Source organism: Athalia rosae, chromosome 3, assembly GCF_917208135.1.
Source record: "Athalia rosae chromosome 3, iyAthRosa1.1, whole genome shotgun sequence".
NCBI classification, from domain to species: Eukaryota; Metazoa; Arthropoda; class Insecta; order Hymenoptera; family Athaliidae; genus Athalia; species Athalia rosae.
Window position 1 is genome coordinate 19,961,596 of NC_064028.1, and position 14,802 is coordinate 19,976,397.

The 14,802-nt window shown below is 41.8% G+C and overlaps 3 protein-coding genes across 4 annotated transcripts; all 3 read right to left on the bottom strand.

Annotated features, from left to right (window-relative positions):
• Positions 1-419: 419 nt before the first annotated feature.
• LOC105687273 lies at positions 420-8,028 on the bottom strand. The gene is made up of 15 exons (XM_048652164.1): positions 7,525-8,028; positions 7,041-7,450; positions 6,858-6,957; positions 6,645-6,746; positions 6,381-6,539; positions 5,115-5,244; positions 3,933-4,105; positions 2,692-3,192; positions 2,208-2,617; positions 2,025-2,124; positions 1,811-1,912; positions 1,554-1,712; positions 923-1,204; positions 639-797; positions 420-554 (listed from the first exon to the last, which is right to left on the bottom strand). Exons 1-15 carry the CDS (start codon positions 7,840-7,842, stop codon positions 495-497), a joined length of 3,165 nt encoding a protein of 1,054 aa, XP_048508121.1. The 5' UTR covers positions 7,843-8,028; the 3' UTR covers positions 420-494.
• LOC105687268 (odorant receptor 46a-like) lies at positions 1,235-3,165 on the bottom strand. Its single transcript, XM_012402737.3, has 6 exons — positions 2,692-3,165; positions 2,208-2,617; positions 2,025-2,124; positions 1,811-1,912; positions 1,554-1,712; positions 1,235-1,470 (listed from the first exon to the last, which is right to left on the bottom strand). The coding sequence occupies exons 1-6, from the start codon at positions 3,007-3,009 to the stop codon at positions 1,414-1,416; spliced, it is 1,146 nt and encodes a 381-aa protein (XP_012258160.3). The 5' UTR covers positions 3,010-3,165; the 3' UTR covers positions 1,235-1,413.
• A 3,316-nt stretch (positions 8,029-11,344) lies between the features above and the next one.
• LOC105687206 (odorant receptor 13a-like) lies at positions 11,345-14,135 on the bottom strand. 2 transcript variants are annotated; one of them, XM_025746000.2, is made up of 6 exons: positions 13,071-14,135; positions 12,405-12,811; positions 12,220-12,319; positions 12,015-12,116; positions 11,730-11,888; positions 11,345-11,645 (listed from the first exon to the last, which is right to left on the bottom strand). In XM_025746000.2, exons 1-6 carry the CDS (start codon positions 13,368-13,370, stop codon positions 11,586-11,588), a joined length of 1,128 nt encoding a protein of 375 aa, XP_025601785.2. In that variant the 5' UTR covers positions 13,371-14,135; the 3' UTR covers positions 11,345-11,585. The 2 variants fall into 2 exon arrangements, with proteins under 2 accessions (XP_025601785.2, XP_048507768.1); XM_048651811.1 differs by having other exon boundaries at positions 13,321-14,133.
• Positions 14,136-14,802: the final 667 nt, after the last annotated feature.

Genomic DNA, 14,802 nt, shown 5'->3' on the forward strand with positions numbered 1-14,802 from the left:
AAAGGGTAGGTGACATCGGGTACCGTCTACATTCCGGACAGCGACCGCCGGTATTGTAGATTGAGTGCTGAACGAATAATATTTTTTCGGCAATGATTTCCTATGCGTAACCAAAAAAATTTCAAATTTATTGTAGGTGTAGGATCTAATTATTTGGAGCAAAGTGAATTTTTTGTATCGAAAGGCTCTCGTCTTTTTTTCAGGGTCGAAAACAATGGAAAGGATCAGGCAAGAATAGACTGCAAAATATTCAATTATGAACGTTTTATTGTGATGATGACATGAAGTTATTGCTCTAGTTAGTGCATTCTCTGGAACATAAGACAGTATGAGATAGGACGAACCCAAACGCCATTCATAGACACTATTCTTGTCGGTTCATGAAATCCTTGAAAAAAACCCAAGTCTTGCGCAAAATTGATATGGCCGAAGAGTGGAAGTAGTTGAAGTCGAACATGCCGCTGGGAATTGGCTCATCATGTTTCCGATCCTCCTCACAATTTAACGGCCTTGGCACGCAATGTCGTCAGGTAGGAGAAACTAGCTGCGATAGTCTAGAATACCGCAATTCAAATATTTTGGTCAGCAGAATTCGTTTCCAATTTTTTTTCATGCTTCAAAGTTCCAGAGAAACTTACGCCTCCGAAAAATTCAAGCGACAATATGGGAACTATACCCCCCATGGTGATTATCAATGGACGTTGCGATCTCTGCAAAACAATGATCAGATCTCTGACCATTTTTCGAGAATCGCCAATCCAGGCGCATCTGTAGGCTGAATTTCTCAGTTTCACGCTCTGTAATAGAATCACAAATACTTGACGTCGATTGCTAGTGTTCACTTGGCGACTGAATTTCATTCATGTGTGTGCGATGGATGGGGTGAAATTTAGTGATGAGCCGAACAGATCGTATCAATTACCAAATCGATCAGGTTGTCCGCCGGCCAGGCAAACACGAAAAGTTGCAAGATCATAATAGGTAATGAAAAATGCGTATCTGTTGAATCCTGATTATTCCATATCATAGTAGGAATTGAGTACCTTCCGATTAACGCGAAAAGTAATAACTTTGGAGGATTTAGCGTAAATACAAGTATTGAATATCTGAAATCAGTTTCGATGTCTGCAATATGCAGTTCCGGGAGAAATTTTCGGCAAACCATGAGTGCCATTTGGAATACTACATCGGATCGGAAGCGATTCTGTAACCAATGGAGTGAGAAATCGGAATAGTATAATCATAATATTTATTGATCGAAAGATACATGGTAGGGATTGTAAGATTTGACAAGTTTTACACACTTTACATTTGCTGTCAGTGTGATGTGATTTCACTATAACTGCTATTCAATCTGGGAGTGCGGAACGCCACCATGAAATATCTTTTGCAATCATCAGAATTACGTAGTCCTCAGTCTCCAGCAACGGCTCGTAACGTTGCAATGTATGAAAAGCTGGCCGCTACGCACTGGGGAAAGAATTCATGAATGAGGTAAATACACAGATTCGGAAGTCGATACATTTCGTTCCAAAGACTTGGAGGTTGCTCACATTTCCGAAGAACTCAAGAGACAAGATGGGTAGAAATCCTTCAATGAAGATGATCGGTGGATTCTTCGCTCGTTGCAAAACGATAATCATGTCTTTGAGCATACGCGGTGGTTTGCCTACCCACGCGCAATTGTAGACCGAATGACGCATTCTTTCACCCTGTGAATTGATGAATTAAGTGAACGTGAAAATATCAGGAAATCATCGCATACTAGAGCAAGGATTGGGCTATTTCTCCAACGGGTGTAGCGCATTACCATTTCCAATATATGGTCCGACGGCCAGGCGAATAGAAACACCTGAATCAAACCGAGGAACTCGAAGAAAACATACTTTCCAAACTCGAACACTGGTGGTTTCTGGAATCCCGTCACATCCATAAAACAATTGGGAAATATAGGTCGCATTCTCATCGCTTGCTTGCATTCGACATTCCGAATGATGATCTAGTCAGGAAAAACACCAACTCACGCGAATCAGTATGTAGCCTCCGGTCGAAACGGCAAAAACGGCCAGGGAAACCACTACCACGGCCATTCTGCCCGTGGTGATCCTCAATTTCACGAAGGACCTAAGAACGATACATCGAGCTAGATAAGTCTCCTGAACTTGTGTTTCGTCAAACGTGGAATTAGGTCCCGTCAATAATCTTACTCCATCAGATCTTGATGTTTTTTAACGCAGCGTCTGAATTCATTCTCGTTGTTGGCGTTCGAGAATTCGATTGCTAACAATTCAAATCTGGCACCAGTAAACCAGAGTAAAACGGAATACATAAGGTCTATCAATAACATACTTCCAATTTGCGCTGAAAGAACGATATGCGATGTATATAAAGTTGCCCAAATCCAAAAGGGTTCAACGGAAAACGGATATGCAACTGTTCCTGGAAATAGTTGTTTTGAATTCACCGCGGGTTCGAATACGTAGCACAATGGTGTGCAAACCGTTATAACGAAGATGACGAAATGCGGTGCGAAGTATTTGTCGTAGTATCGCATCACCAGTTCCCATTCTTCTGCTGTGGCATTTTTCAGAAACAGGTCCATTTCGGCCAGCAAAACCTGATCCGGACATGCTTATTTACAAAAAGGGTAATTCTCGTTGTAATCAGCGTTCGCGATTCGTCGGAGCATACCTGCAATCGGGTTGCGTCTAATCTGAGGGTGACCAGTTTCAGGAACACAGCGGTCAGAGGGCACAGTTCCGAAATAGATTTCATTGCAACATCAAAGTTGTTCGTGTTCAGATAGATATTCCAGAACCAACCACCGGTAGAAATAGTTGAATGAAACAATGAAAACCACCACCAGATATTGCGACCCCGAATGTCGGACGCACTAGCATCCGCAGGCAATGGCCAACATCCCGTTGGCCAAGTTGAATATTCGAGTATAAGCATAGATCGCTCGAAGGTGGTTCGACGTTTCGTCGTCAATCTCTCAGCACTATCCATGGTTGAATAGTTACACGAACCCGAAACAACCAAAAGGTGTTTTCGCGATGAGTCTGACGCTGTGCTACTCTGAGCTCTCGACAGAAACTCCAGGACTCGGAGCGGGACCGATTCTACTGGCCCTTCCGAGCTCAGATCGGGAGTGACTGTGATAGTTCTGGTATCAAGTGCAGTCGATATGCACTATTTTCATAACGATTCAGACCACGAATACTCGAGGGATGTCTTGCCACGGATTGGTCAAAGACAGTTTGTGGTAGGGATGTGGTTCTTTCGAGTACGTGTGTAGAACCCAACGTAGAAACTAGTGCGGGCGTTTCACATGTTTTGAAAAGACTTGAGTCCGCCGTATACGGAACTCCACAGACGGCACTTAAATATCGGTCATGAAGCGAACAATTAGTCAGGTGATACTGGCTAATACCCTTCCGATGTCACACTCGAACGGACTCTTACACACATTTTACCTCATCATTGGCACGTACGGCCCTAACTTGTCCCCACGCACGTTGACCCTCCGGAGCCATAGATTATTGCTTTGAATCGAATCAAATTACATGGCTCCGTAAACCGCGAGGATTTTCCCGATTGAAATTGTCGGTCTTGAGCGGCGATAAATTGTCGGTCTCTGTGCCTGAGTTTACTGCCGTTTTCCATTAACCACTACTATATGGTACTCTTCGTACGATTTCACAGGCTTATACAGTGTCAAGTTCATGAATCCTGTTCAATCCGATTTCTCTGGTGGGAATTACGAGAAGAGACGAACGGAGACTGAAAAACTCAGAAATAAATTAAATGAAATCGTTTCGGTTTTGTACGTTTTTTGTTCGTGACGGATTTTCGTTTCGCCATAGCTATTGTCTCTTCAAAATATCGCAGTTTGCAGGCGACTCTTAGTCTGAGGACCATCATGGAATCACTGGAATTAGAGCGCGTAACGGCAACGAAAGCATAACTTGGTGGTAGTGAAGGTCAATTCCATTGATTAGGACAACTTTGTTGACAGCCGTTACGTTGACTATCACTATGGTAGTACCTAAATCTTGATTGGGGCCATACGAAATTCGATTCGTCAAATTCGCCTGCGAACAAACTGGAAACAGGAAAAATTCGCAACACTCTTCGACATCACGCTCGATTGATGAATAAACTACCCCTGTGCTTCGTTGGCACTGCGCACATTCATATATGATAGTGTCCACTCGAAGTAATCACTTTGTCACAACTATGAAGATTGTAGCATATAATAACTGTGTATTTTTATGCAAAATATTATGAGATTTTCGAAATTCTCCAGTTCGTCAATAATTATCTGTTGATAATTTCAATTCATGCAAGTTACGTATAAGTTCATGAAATATATTATATGTATTTCGACAAATGGTGTGATCCGATCAATTCGATTTTCTTGGGCATATATATTTCATTCTTCACTCAATTTTGATTCGGAATTCATTGCAGATCGAATCATGTAACATGGATCTTGATAATTGATGGCCTCAGTTCTCAAGAAACGAGGCGTCCGTAATTATTATGCTGCTGATCGAATCAATTGATATCGTGAAAGTTGACTACGTGACAACCCACTGGGGATGGTCCCCCTGTCTAAGATCCATACGCTTTATTCGCTACGCATACATGCGAAATGGAGCTTTTACACCCTCCGTGTCTTACCTAGCCATGTCGGTAACGACCGGCCAAAGGGTAGGTGACATCGGGTACCGTCTACATTCCGGACAGCGACCGCCGGTATTATAGATTGACAATGAATGCTGAACGAATAATATTCTTTCACCACTGATTTCCCATGCGTGACTCAAGAATTTTTCAATTTATTGTGGGTGTAGGTTCTAATCATTCGGAACAGAGTGCATTTTTCGTTTCGAAAGGCTCTTGTCTTCATTTTCAAAATCGAAGTCCATGGAAAGAATTAGGTCAGGAAAGATTTCAAGTTATTCGGATATCAATGTTTTACTGTCATGGTGAAATGAATTTTTTACCGCAATATTCAGTGAATTGTATTAGATGAAGGACATTATGAGATAGAATAAAGGAAAACTCTATCCATAGGCACTGTTTCCTCAAGCTTATGAAGTACCAACGTGCGTAATGGGCCATGGTGATTATCAATGGACGTTGCGATCTCTGCAAAACAATGATCAGATCTCTGACCATTTTTCGAGAATTGCCAATCCAGGCGCATCCGTAGGCTGAATTTCTCAGTTTCACGCTCTGTAATAGAAGCATAAATACTTGACGTCGATTGCTAGTGTTCACTTGGCGACTGAATTCCATCCATGTGTGTGCGATAGATGGGGTGAAATTTAGTGATGAGCCATAACAGATCGTATCAATTACCAAATCGATCAGGTTGTCCGCCGGCCAGGCAAATATGAAAAGTTGCACCGCAGAAATAACGACGAAAAGAACAAACTTTGCCGCAACAAAAAATGGTGGATTCTGCACAGCGGTTCCGTTAGCAAAAAGTAGAAAAACCAATCGGCATCAGACTTCATTTCTGATCAAAATATAAGTACAAAGAGGATTGGAAAAGCGAACTTACGCGAACAAGAACAAGCCCCCCAGTGCTAACGTTGAACGTGATCACGAAAAAAAGGAGTCCGACCATAGGAGCCGTGGTAAGACTCAGTCGATCGAAGTAACTGAACAAAGAACGGTGGTCAAATTGATTATTCGCCCGGAATCGAGCCTCAAACAGATCAGTCGACATCTAAAAATCAGTCTCACTCGATCAACACCTGATGCTTCGAGCTGCAGCGTCTGAAGTCATCCTCGTTGCGTGCGTTGAGAAACTCGGTGGACAAGAGTTCGAACTCTTGTCCACCGATGAACATGATGCCGTGAGGAGAAAACCGTTGTTCGGTTCAAATAATCATTCCGAAACGCATAAGAGTTGCAACGAGTAATGTCTTTCTGGTTTCGTATACTATACTTAATGAGAATTGCGCGTCTATTCAATTCTGACTAGATCGAACATGTCTAGATACCAAAGAGAATTATTGAACCAGTGGATTGTAAGGTGGGTGTGGTATAATCATCATGTTTACTACTAAAAAGATACATGGTAGTGATAGTGAGAATTAATAAATTTCACAGACGTGACATTCGTTGTGAGTGTGATGTGATTTCACTATAACTGCTATTCAATCTGGGAGTGCGGAAGGCCATCATGAGATATCTTTTGCAATCATCAGAATTACGTAGTCCTCAGTCTCCAGCAACGGCTCGTAACGTTGCAATGTATGAAAAGCTGGCCGCTACGCACTGGGGAAAGAATTCGAGAATGAGGTAAATAAATAGATTCAGAAGTCGATACATTTCGTTGCAAAGACTTGGAGGTTGCTCACATTTCCGAAGAACTCAAGTGACAAGATGGGTAGAAATCCTTCAATGGTGATGATCGGTGGATTCTTCGCTTGTTGCAAAACGATAATCATGTCTTTCAGCATACGCGGTGATTTGCCTATCCATGCGCAGTTGTAGACCGAATGACGCATTCTTTCACCCTGTGAATCAATAAATCATGGATGAAAAAAATAGAGCAGCGCGGAACTGATCGGAAGTTATTGGATTGGGAGCGTGTCGTCTGTTCGATGTGTCTAGCGCATTACCATTTCTAATATACGATCCGATGGCCAGGCGAACAGCAACACCTGAATCCCGGCGACAAATTCGAAGATAACATACTTCACGAAATCAATCAACGGTATATCCTGCAATCCCGTCGCACCCATGAAATAATGGAAAAATAACGGTCACATTTTTACTCCTTGCCTGCATCTGAATCTCAACTGATGAACTGGTTACGAAAGACACAAACTCACGCGAATCAGCATAAAACCTCCAGTGGAAACGGCAGACATGGCTACGGCGATCATTACCACAGCCATTCTGCCAATGCTGATCCGAAATTTTACGAAGTACCTGAGAACGAAACATGGAGTTGAATAATTTTACCGAACTCTCAGTTTTTTAACCATGATTTTGTGTCTTATGAATCATCTTACTCCATCAGTTCTTGATGTTTTCTAACGCAGCGTCCGAATTCATCCTCGTTGGTTGCGTTTGAAAATTCGATTGCCAAAAATTCGAATTTGGCACTAGCGTACCAAAGTAAAGTGGCATACATCAAGTCTATCAATAACATACTTCCAATTTGCACTGCAAGAACGATGAGCGAAGCATATATAGTTGCCCAAATCCAAAAGGGTTCAACGGAAAACGGATATGAAACTGTTGCTGGAAAGATCTGGTCTGATATCACCGCGGGTTCAAATATGTAGTACAATATTGTCACACACGTTACGACGAAAAAAGTTGAATGCGAAGCGAAGTGTTTGTCGTAGTATCGCATAAGCAGTTCCCATTCTTCTGTCGTAGCGTTTTTCAGAAACCAGTTCATTTCGGCCAGCAATTCCTGATTGAACATAGATATTCACAAAAAAGCATAATCCTCGCTGTGAATAGTCTTTACGATTTGTTGGAGCATACCTGCAATCGGGATGCCTCTATTCTGCAGATAACCATTTTCAAGCAAATAGCGAGCAAAGGGAACAATTCCGAAACAGATTTCATTGCGATCTCGAAGTTGTCCGTGTTCAGATAAATATTCCAGATCCAACCGAAGCTAGACAAAGCAGTATGAACAAATGCGAACCACCACCAGATATTGCGCAATCGAACTTCCGAAGCACTAGCTTCCGCTGGCAGTGGCCAACATGCTATTGGAGCCACCGAATATTTGAGTATAAGCATAGATTGCTCGAAGGTGAACCGTCGTTTCGTCCGCATTTTCTCAGCACTACCCATAATTGAATGATCACACGACTGCGAAACAACCGAAAGGTGCTTTCGCGATAAGTCTGACGCTGTTCTGCTCTAAGCTCTCGACAGAAACTGCAGGACTCGGAGCGGGACCGATTCTACTGGCCCTTCCGAGTTCGGATCGTGAGTGACTGTGAGAGTTCTGGTATCAGGTGCAGTCGATATGCACTATTTTCATAACGATTCAGACCATGAATACTCGAGGGATGTCTTGCCTCCGATTGGTCAGAGGCAGTTTGTGGTAGGGATGTGGGTCTTTCGATTACGTGTGTAGAACCCAACGTAGAAAATAATGTGGGCGTTTCACATGTTTTGAAAATACTTGAGTCTGACGTGTACGGAACTCCACTTACGTAGCTCTTATATATTGGTTATGAAGCGAACAATTAATCAGGTGATACTGGCGAACACCCTTCCTATTTTACAACCGAACGGACTCTCGTATACATGCTACAACATCACTCGCAAGTATGGCCCCAACTCGTCCTCACGCACATTGACCCTTCGGTAAAATAGACTATTCGGTTGATCCAAATAATTTCCACGGATCCGTCAACTGCGAGGATTTTTTCAATTGAAATTGCTCGCTTCGAGCGGCGAATAACTTTTTGTTACCGTGCCGAAGGTAATCGTCATCTCTATCAAACCACTACTACCCATCATTGTTCGTATGATTTCACAGGCCTATCCCGTGTCATGACAAACGAACTGATTCGCGAATTTCGCCGAATTTGATTTCTCTGGTGGAATCACAGAAACATAAGGCTGGACACTAACAAATGCAATAACAGGGTAGTTTAGTTCTTTTCATTTACGTACGTTTTTTTTTCGTAACGGTTTTCATTTCCACCATGCTTATTGTTGCTCCAGAATATAGCAATTTGCAGGCGACTTTTGGTCTGAGGGCCATAATCAAATCACTAAAATAAGTGAGTCCAGCGGCATCTCATTCGATGTGTAGAGGCCCACAAATGCTAAATCGTTCGCCAGTAGTTACCATGACATGCAAAATGATTGCGAGCCAGTTGAATCGTGATCCTTGAAATATGCGAAACCTTTGCAACCATTTATAAATGACGGAAGGGTTCCTAAGGAGGATTATCTGGGTGGTCGCTGAAGTCAATTTCATACATTGAGACATTTCGTAAGTTCGTGATCTGCTATACCTGATATACCTATGTATCAACCGTCCGACAGTTGTGTGTGGTTAAAAAAAGAGTTTGTTTTCTCAGCTGGGGGGTAGAATTCGTAGCCTACGAGAACAAAAAATTTTTGGAGAAAGAAATCTTGTTTACAATATTTAGAGGCGGCCCATTAATTTCGAAAGTCGATAATGAATACGAATTTTCTATATAACAATTTCAAAATTTGTTTCACGACCTCCCCTTTCCAAGTTAATAACAAATGTCATGCTAATTATATCGACTAAAAAAAATTGGCTTCCGAAAGTTTTGCTAAAATTTGTTATAAATCTATACGTTTTGTAAAATTCTTTATTGATAAGTGATAAATGATAATTTCATCAACAATTCAATAACTTTTAATCAAAAGCAGAAATTGAAAGATGAAATAATGAAGTCAATTAAAATAACTCAATATTTACTGGGAAATCACAGTTACAATAGGTCTTGAAACTAGTGAATTCAATCATTATTATCATCGGTATTATTGAGTTTTACAATATCGTGTATTCGCGAGGAAGCTTTTCATAGGGAAATCCGTAAGTTGGAGTAACAAAATTTCTAGCTATTCAAGTAACATCGGACAGACCTTCTCTACCTATTCTTTTTACAATTTTCTACTTGTAGTCAGGTGGAACAGGTACCGCGCAATGTAAAAGTGAAGTAAAATATTTGTGGTAAAAAATATAACTGACCCAGCGTGAAAAAACACAAATGGTAGTTTTTATATCAACAATAAGCGTGATATATCTATTACAGATCGTTCAAGTCGAGTGACATGGAACCAGATCACCCCAATGATACTTTTAAAAAAAACGAAAAAAATATTTTTGACCCACGCTGTAAATTTGACAGCATGTCAACTACATTCTTTCAATAGTAATGGCGAAAAACTAATTTATTTCGGTGGTGTAAATAATTGCTGGATATGCTTAAAAATATTCTTCGGGGTAAAGTGAGGTCGAAAACGGGAAATAATGAACGTGAGAGGGAGCGTTCATCGGCAGCGCTTGCGACTGTTGACATCGCTTGGAATCTGAACGATCACATACGGCAACTCTTGGATGATTTCCAAGATTTTGTGTCTACGAAAAATTTCGTGAGAAATTGCAAATTTCAATCCATTATTAATTTTCGAAGTAAGTAGGCCACCTCGATAGGGAAAAACAAATTTCATTTTTCAAAAATTTTGATTTTTTACAAGCTACAGGATCAATCCCGCCGCTGAAAAAAAAATTGAAAATTCGCTTTTCTGCCCTACCCTATGGAACAGTGCTTTTTGTATCTCGACCCCTTCGTCGAACTAGTTGAAGGATTCGATTATAAATTTTTTGTATTTTTACATGTTAGGTTTATGTGTTAGCTATCACTACGGTAGTACTCGAATTTCGATTGGGGCCGTACGAAATTCAATCCGTTCGATTCACCTGTGAACAATCAAGAAATAGAAAATAATTTGTAGCGCTATTGGACATAACGCTTGACTGATAAATTAACTACCTCTGTGCTCCGTTGGCACTGCGCACATTAATATATGATAGTTTCCACTCGAAGTAATCACTTTACCATTACTTGAAGATTGTGGCATATGATGGCCGTCCAGTTCTATGCACGATATTATGGAAATTCTGAAATTTCTCATTTCATCTATAATTATTACTTATCAATGACAATTATTGTTCGTAAAAATTATTGTCCGTATGTCGACAAATCGTATGATTCGATTATTCGATTTTCTCAGGCATCTTTTTTTCATTCTCCGTTTAATTTTCAGTGAGACTTTATCGCAGATCGAGTCGTACAACATGGATCTCAATAATTGATAGCATTGGTTCGTCGAGAAACGAGACAGCCGTAATTATCTTGCTGCTGATCAAATCATTTGGTATCGTAGAATCTGACTTATTGTTAATGCCACCCGTCGGGGATGGTTCACTTGTCCGTGATACATACGCTTTATTCAGTGCGCATACGTGAGAAACGGAGCTTTTTCACCCATTGTGTCTTACCTAGCCTTGTCGGTAACGACTGGCCAGAGGGTAGGTGATATCGGACACCTTCTATATCAGCGTCTTGCAGGAGTAGCGAGTAATTTTTTTCCTCTCCGACAGCAACGTCCGGTATTAGATTGCGAGCTAAACTAATAATATTCTTTCACCAATGATTTTATATGCGAATTTATTGCAGGTGTAGGATCTATTATTCAGAGCGGAACAAAGTTTTTTTATCGAAAGACTTCCTTCTTCGTTCTCAGAGACGAAAACCATGAGGAGGATTAGGTGAGAAAAGATTGCAAGTTCTTCGGACATAAATGTTTTATTGTAATGGTGTCAAAAATTTGTTGCTACAATATATAGTGAATCGTATTAGATATAAGACAGTATGAGGTAAGATGAAATTAAACTCCATCCATGGGCACTGTTCCTTTCGGATTATGAAATACGTGCGAAAACCCAAGTCTCGTTGAAAATTAATACGGCCAAAGAGTGGAAGTAGTCGGAGTCGAACATGCCACTGGAAATCGGCTCATCACGTTTCCGATCCTCCTCACAATTTATCGGCCATGGCACGCAATGTCGTCAGGTAGGAGAAACTAGCTGCGATAGTCTAGAATACCGCAATTCAAATATTTTGGTCAGCAGAATTCGTTTCCAAATTTTTTTCATGCTTCAAAGTTCCAGAGAAACTTACGCCTCCGAAAAATTCAAGCGACAATATGGGAACGATACCCCCCATGGTGATTATCAATGGACGTTGCGATCTCTGCAGAACAATGATCAGATCTCTGACCATTTTTCGAGAATTGCCAATCCAGGCGCATCCGTAGGCTGAATTTCTCAGTTTCACGCTCTGTAATAGAATCATAAATACTTGACGTCGATTGCTAGTGTTCACTTGGCGACTGAATTCCATTCATGTGTATGCGATGGATGGGGTAAAATTTAGTGATGAGCCATAACAGATCGTATCAATTACCAAATCGATCAGGTTGTCCGCCGGCCAGGCAAATATGAAAAGTTGCACCGCAGAAATAACGACGAAAAGAACAAACTTTGCCGCAACAAAAAATGGTGGATTCTGCACAGCGGTTCCATTAGCAAAAAGTAGAAAAACCAATCGGCATCAGACTTCATTTCTGATCAAAATATACGTACAAAAAGGATTGGAAAAGCGAACTTACGCGAACAAGAACAAGCCCCCCAGTGCTAACGTTGAACGTGATCACGAAAAAAAGGAGTCCGACCATAGGAGCCGTGGTAAGACTCAGTCGATCGAAGTAACTGAACAAAGAACGGTGGTCAAATTGATTATTCGCCCGGAATCGAGCTTGAAACAGATCAGTCGACATCTAAAAATCGGTCTCACTCGATCAACACCTGATGCTTCGAGCTGCAGCGTCTGAAGTCGTCCTCGTTGCGTGCGTTTAGAAACTCGGTGGACAAGAGTTCGAATCTCGCACCGATGAACCATAGCAAAATCGTATACATGAAGTCGACCGTAGCCATACTTCCGACCTGCACGATCGCTGCGGTTTGAAATACGTACAAGCTCGCCCAGATCCACGTCGGCTCTATGGTGAACGGAAATGCGGTCATTCCTGGGAGGGGCTGCGACAACACCGCGGGTCCGCAAATAAATACCACAGGAGCTAAAATGGTGCCGATGAACATGATGGCGTGAGAAGAGAACCGTTGGTCGTAGTACCGATAAATCCAGTCCAATTCTTCAGGGGTACCGGTCTTCAAAACCATATCCATTTCGTCTAGCAAGCCCTGTATTCCAGATAATTCGAACGTTACGCCATGGTTCAATATCTCCTCATCGAATTCCGCCTACTAACAAGAACCAGATTCATTCGCACGCGATGTCGTACAGTGTGCAGGTAAAGGTTCGTGCAAGTGAGAGATATTAGAACTCGGATGCTGTGAGTGAATGTGCAATGCGTAGACAAGTGATAACGACGAAGTGGAATAATGCGGTACCCCATTGACTGGTAGTTTGTCAGAACTATCCAGGGTACCTGACAATCACCTGAAGACGAGGTGCCTCTTTTTTACAGATCAACATTTTCCAGATCACACAGAAGACGACACATAATTCTGCCGAAATTTTGATGGACAAGTCGAAATCATTCAAGTTTGTGTACAAGCCCCATAACCAGCCCAATGAAGCTACCGATATATGGATGAGTGCTAACCACCACCAAATACTCCGTAAACGGATATCCGAAGCACTGGATCCTGCCGGTAATGGCCAGCTAGCGATCGGTATGACTGAATACCTTATTATAACGATACATTGTTCCAACGTTAAACGGTGTTTCGGTAACATTTTTTCTCGCCCTGCTAAACTTGTGACGATCTCTATTAAAGTGCGGACCTCACGGATAGTTTGATTTCGTCCTGTTTCGCAAAGTCCCTAACAATAGCAACGGGACATCGAACGATAAGCCAACTTCACCGGCTCTCTTTCGACCAGCGTTGGTCGAGCGTGAATGCATGAGTTCTCGTGGAGGGTGCCGTAGATATGCACTACCTCCATGATGAATCAGACGACGAATAGTCGGAGGATTCCTTGCTCGCGATTGGTCAATATGCGGGAGGGGGATTCTCATAATTCACTTTTAGTCACGTGTGCTACATCCAGCACGGATGACCATGCAAGTGTTGCACGTGTTTTGAAGATATGGCCTTATGACGTATCCGGAACTCCGTGGATCTAATAACCACCCTCTAAACTTTAGATGTCGAGAACAATTAGCAGGGTATTACTCACGAACACTTTCTTAGTTTTACATTAAAGCAGACTTTCATATGCGGCTCACCTCGCACCAAGGATACGTATGGCTCCGACATTGTCCTCGGGTACGTTGACCCGCCAGGAGGTGATTATTTCTTTGACACCATTAAAATCACACACCCATGCATCGCGAAGACTTCTCCGACTGGGATCGGCCGGCTCGAGGGATAATGAATATTTCATTGCTGTGCCAGAGGTCATTACCTCATCAACGAGTTCTTATCGATGCGACTTTGAATGCCCTCGCCAATGTCACGGCAATTATGGAAAATTAATAATTTACACGAAATTTTCTTCAGAACACTCTTCGAAATGACGGAAGGTCTGGAGTCCCACCATAAGTTTCGTAAATCGGTGCGTATCGGGATGTCCGGTAGATTTATCAGCCAAATTAGCCGAAGTGGTAGTGCGTCCTACAACTGGAAAACATACATTCAATGATTCATCTGTCTACTAATGCATATGTGAAATCCGGATCACCCTGATCGAGATGAAGTTCCTGTTTTCGTTGCCCCGTCCGAATGCCAAACATGAGTGATTATAAAAAGGTCAGGATCGTCCATGTACACAAAATTGGTTCCAACCACAACGACCCCCAAGGTGTGGCTTGCTTGATCAATCAGACGTGTAAGTGTTTCAATTGCACCGCGTACATGTGTGTGTAGATCGTATGCTCTATCGTAACGGCAATCACTCGGCTATTGTCTGAGGTATTGCGGCATATAATGTCTCCTTCTTCCTTACGGAGTATCGTAAGCGGCATTCTCGAATTTCTTTTTCAAAAAGCAAAATTTCTCCAAACAGCATTTTTGAATCAATAATAATATGATTGGTCGTGCAAGATGAAAAATGCTCACGTAATGTCCATTCGTTATCGTGAGATCGGTATAGATCAAGAGATCTTCATCTGCGAATAATCTCTTGAATTCAGAGGTAGGAAAATGGATTTCAAAAACACCACGAT

Coding starts and splice junctions, on each gene's coding strand:
- LOC105687268 (XM_012402737.3), bottom strand. CDS start 3,009: ATGGATAGTGCTGAGAGATTGACGACGAAACGTCGAACCACCTTCGAG. Junction 2,618..2,691: donor TAGACGCAACCCGATTGCAG/GTATGCTCCGAC, acceptor TGTCCGGATCAG/GTTTTGCTGGCCGAAATGGA. Junction 1,471..1,553: donor CTCTTGAGTTCTTCGGAAAT/GTGAGCAACCTC, acceptor TTCTTTCCCCAG/TGCGTAGCGGCCAGCTTTTC.
- LOC105687273 (XM_048652164.1), bottom strand. CDS start 7,842: ATGGGTAGTGCTGAGAAAATGCGGACGAAACGACGGTTCACCTTCGAG. Junction 4,106..5,114: donor CACCATGGCCCATTACGCAC/GTTGGTACTTCA, acceptor TCCTGTTTCCAG/TTTGTTCGCAGGCGAATTTG. Junction 798..922: donor CGGACAACCTGATCGATTTG/GTAATTGATACG, acceptor ATTCTATTACAG/AGCGTGAAACTGAGAAATTC.
- LOC105687206 (XM_025746000.2), bottom strand. CDS start 13,370: ATGTTACCGAAACACCGTTTAACGTTGGAACAATGTATCGTTATAATA. Junction 12,117..12,219: donor GGGGGCTTGTTCTTGTTCGC/GTAAGTTCGCTT, acceptor ACCGCTGTGCAG/AATCCACCATTTTTTGTTGC. Junction 11,646..11,729: donor CGCTTGAATTTTTCGGAGGC/GTAAGTTTCTCT, acceptor GCGGTATTCTAG/ACTATCGCAGCTAGTTTCTC.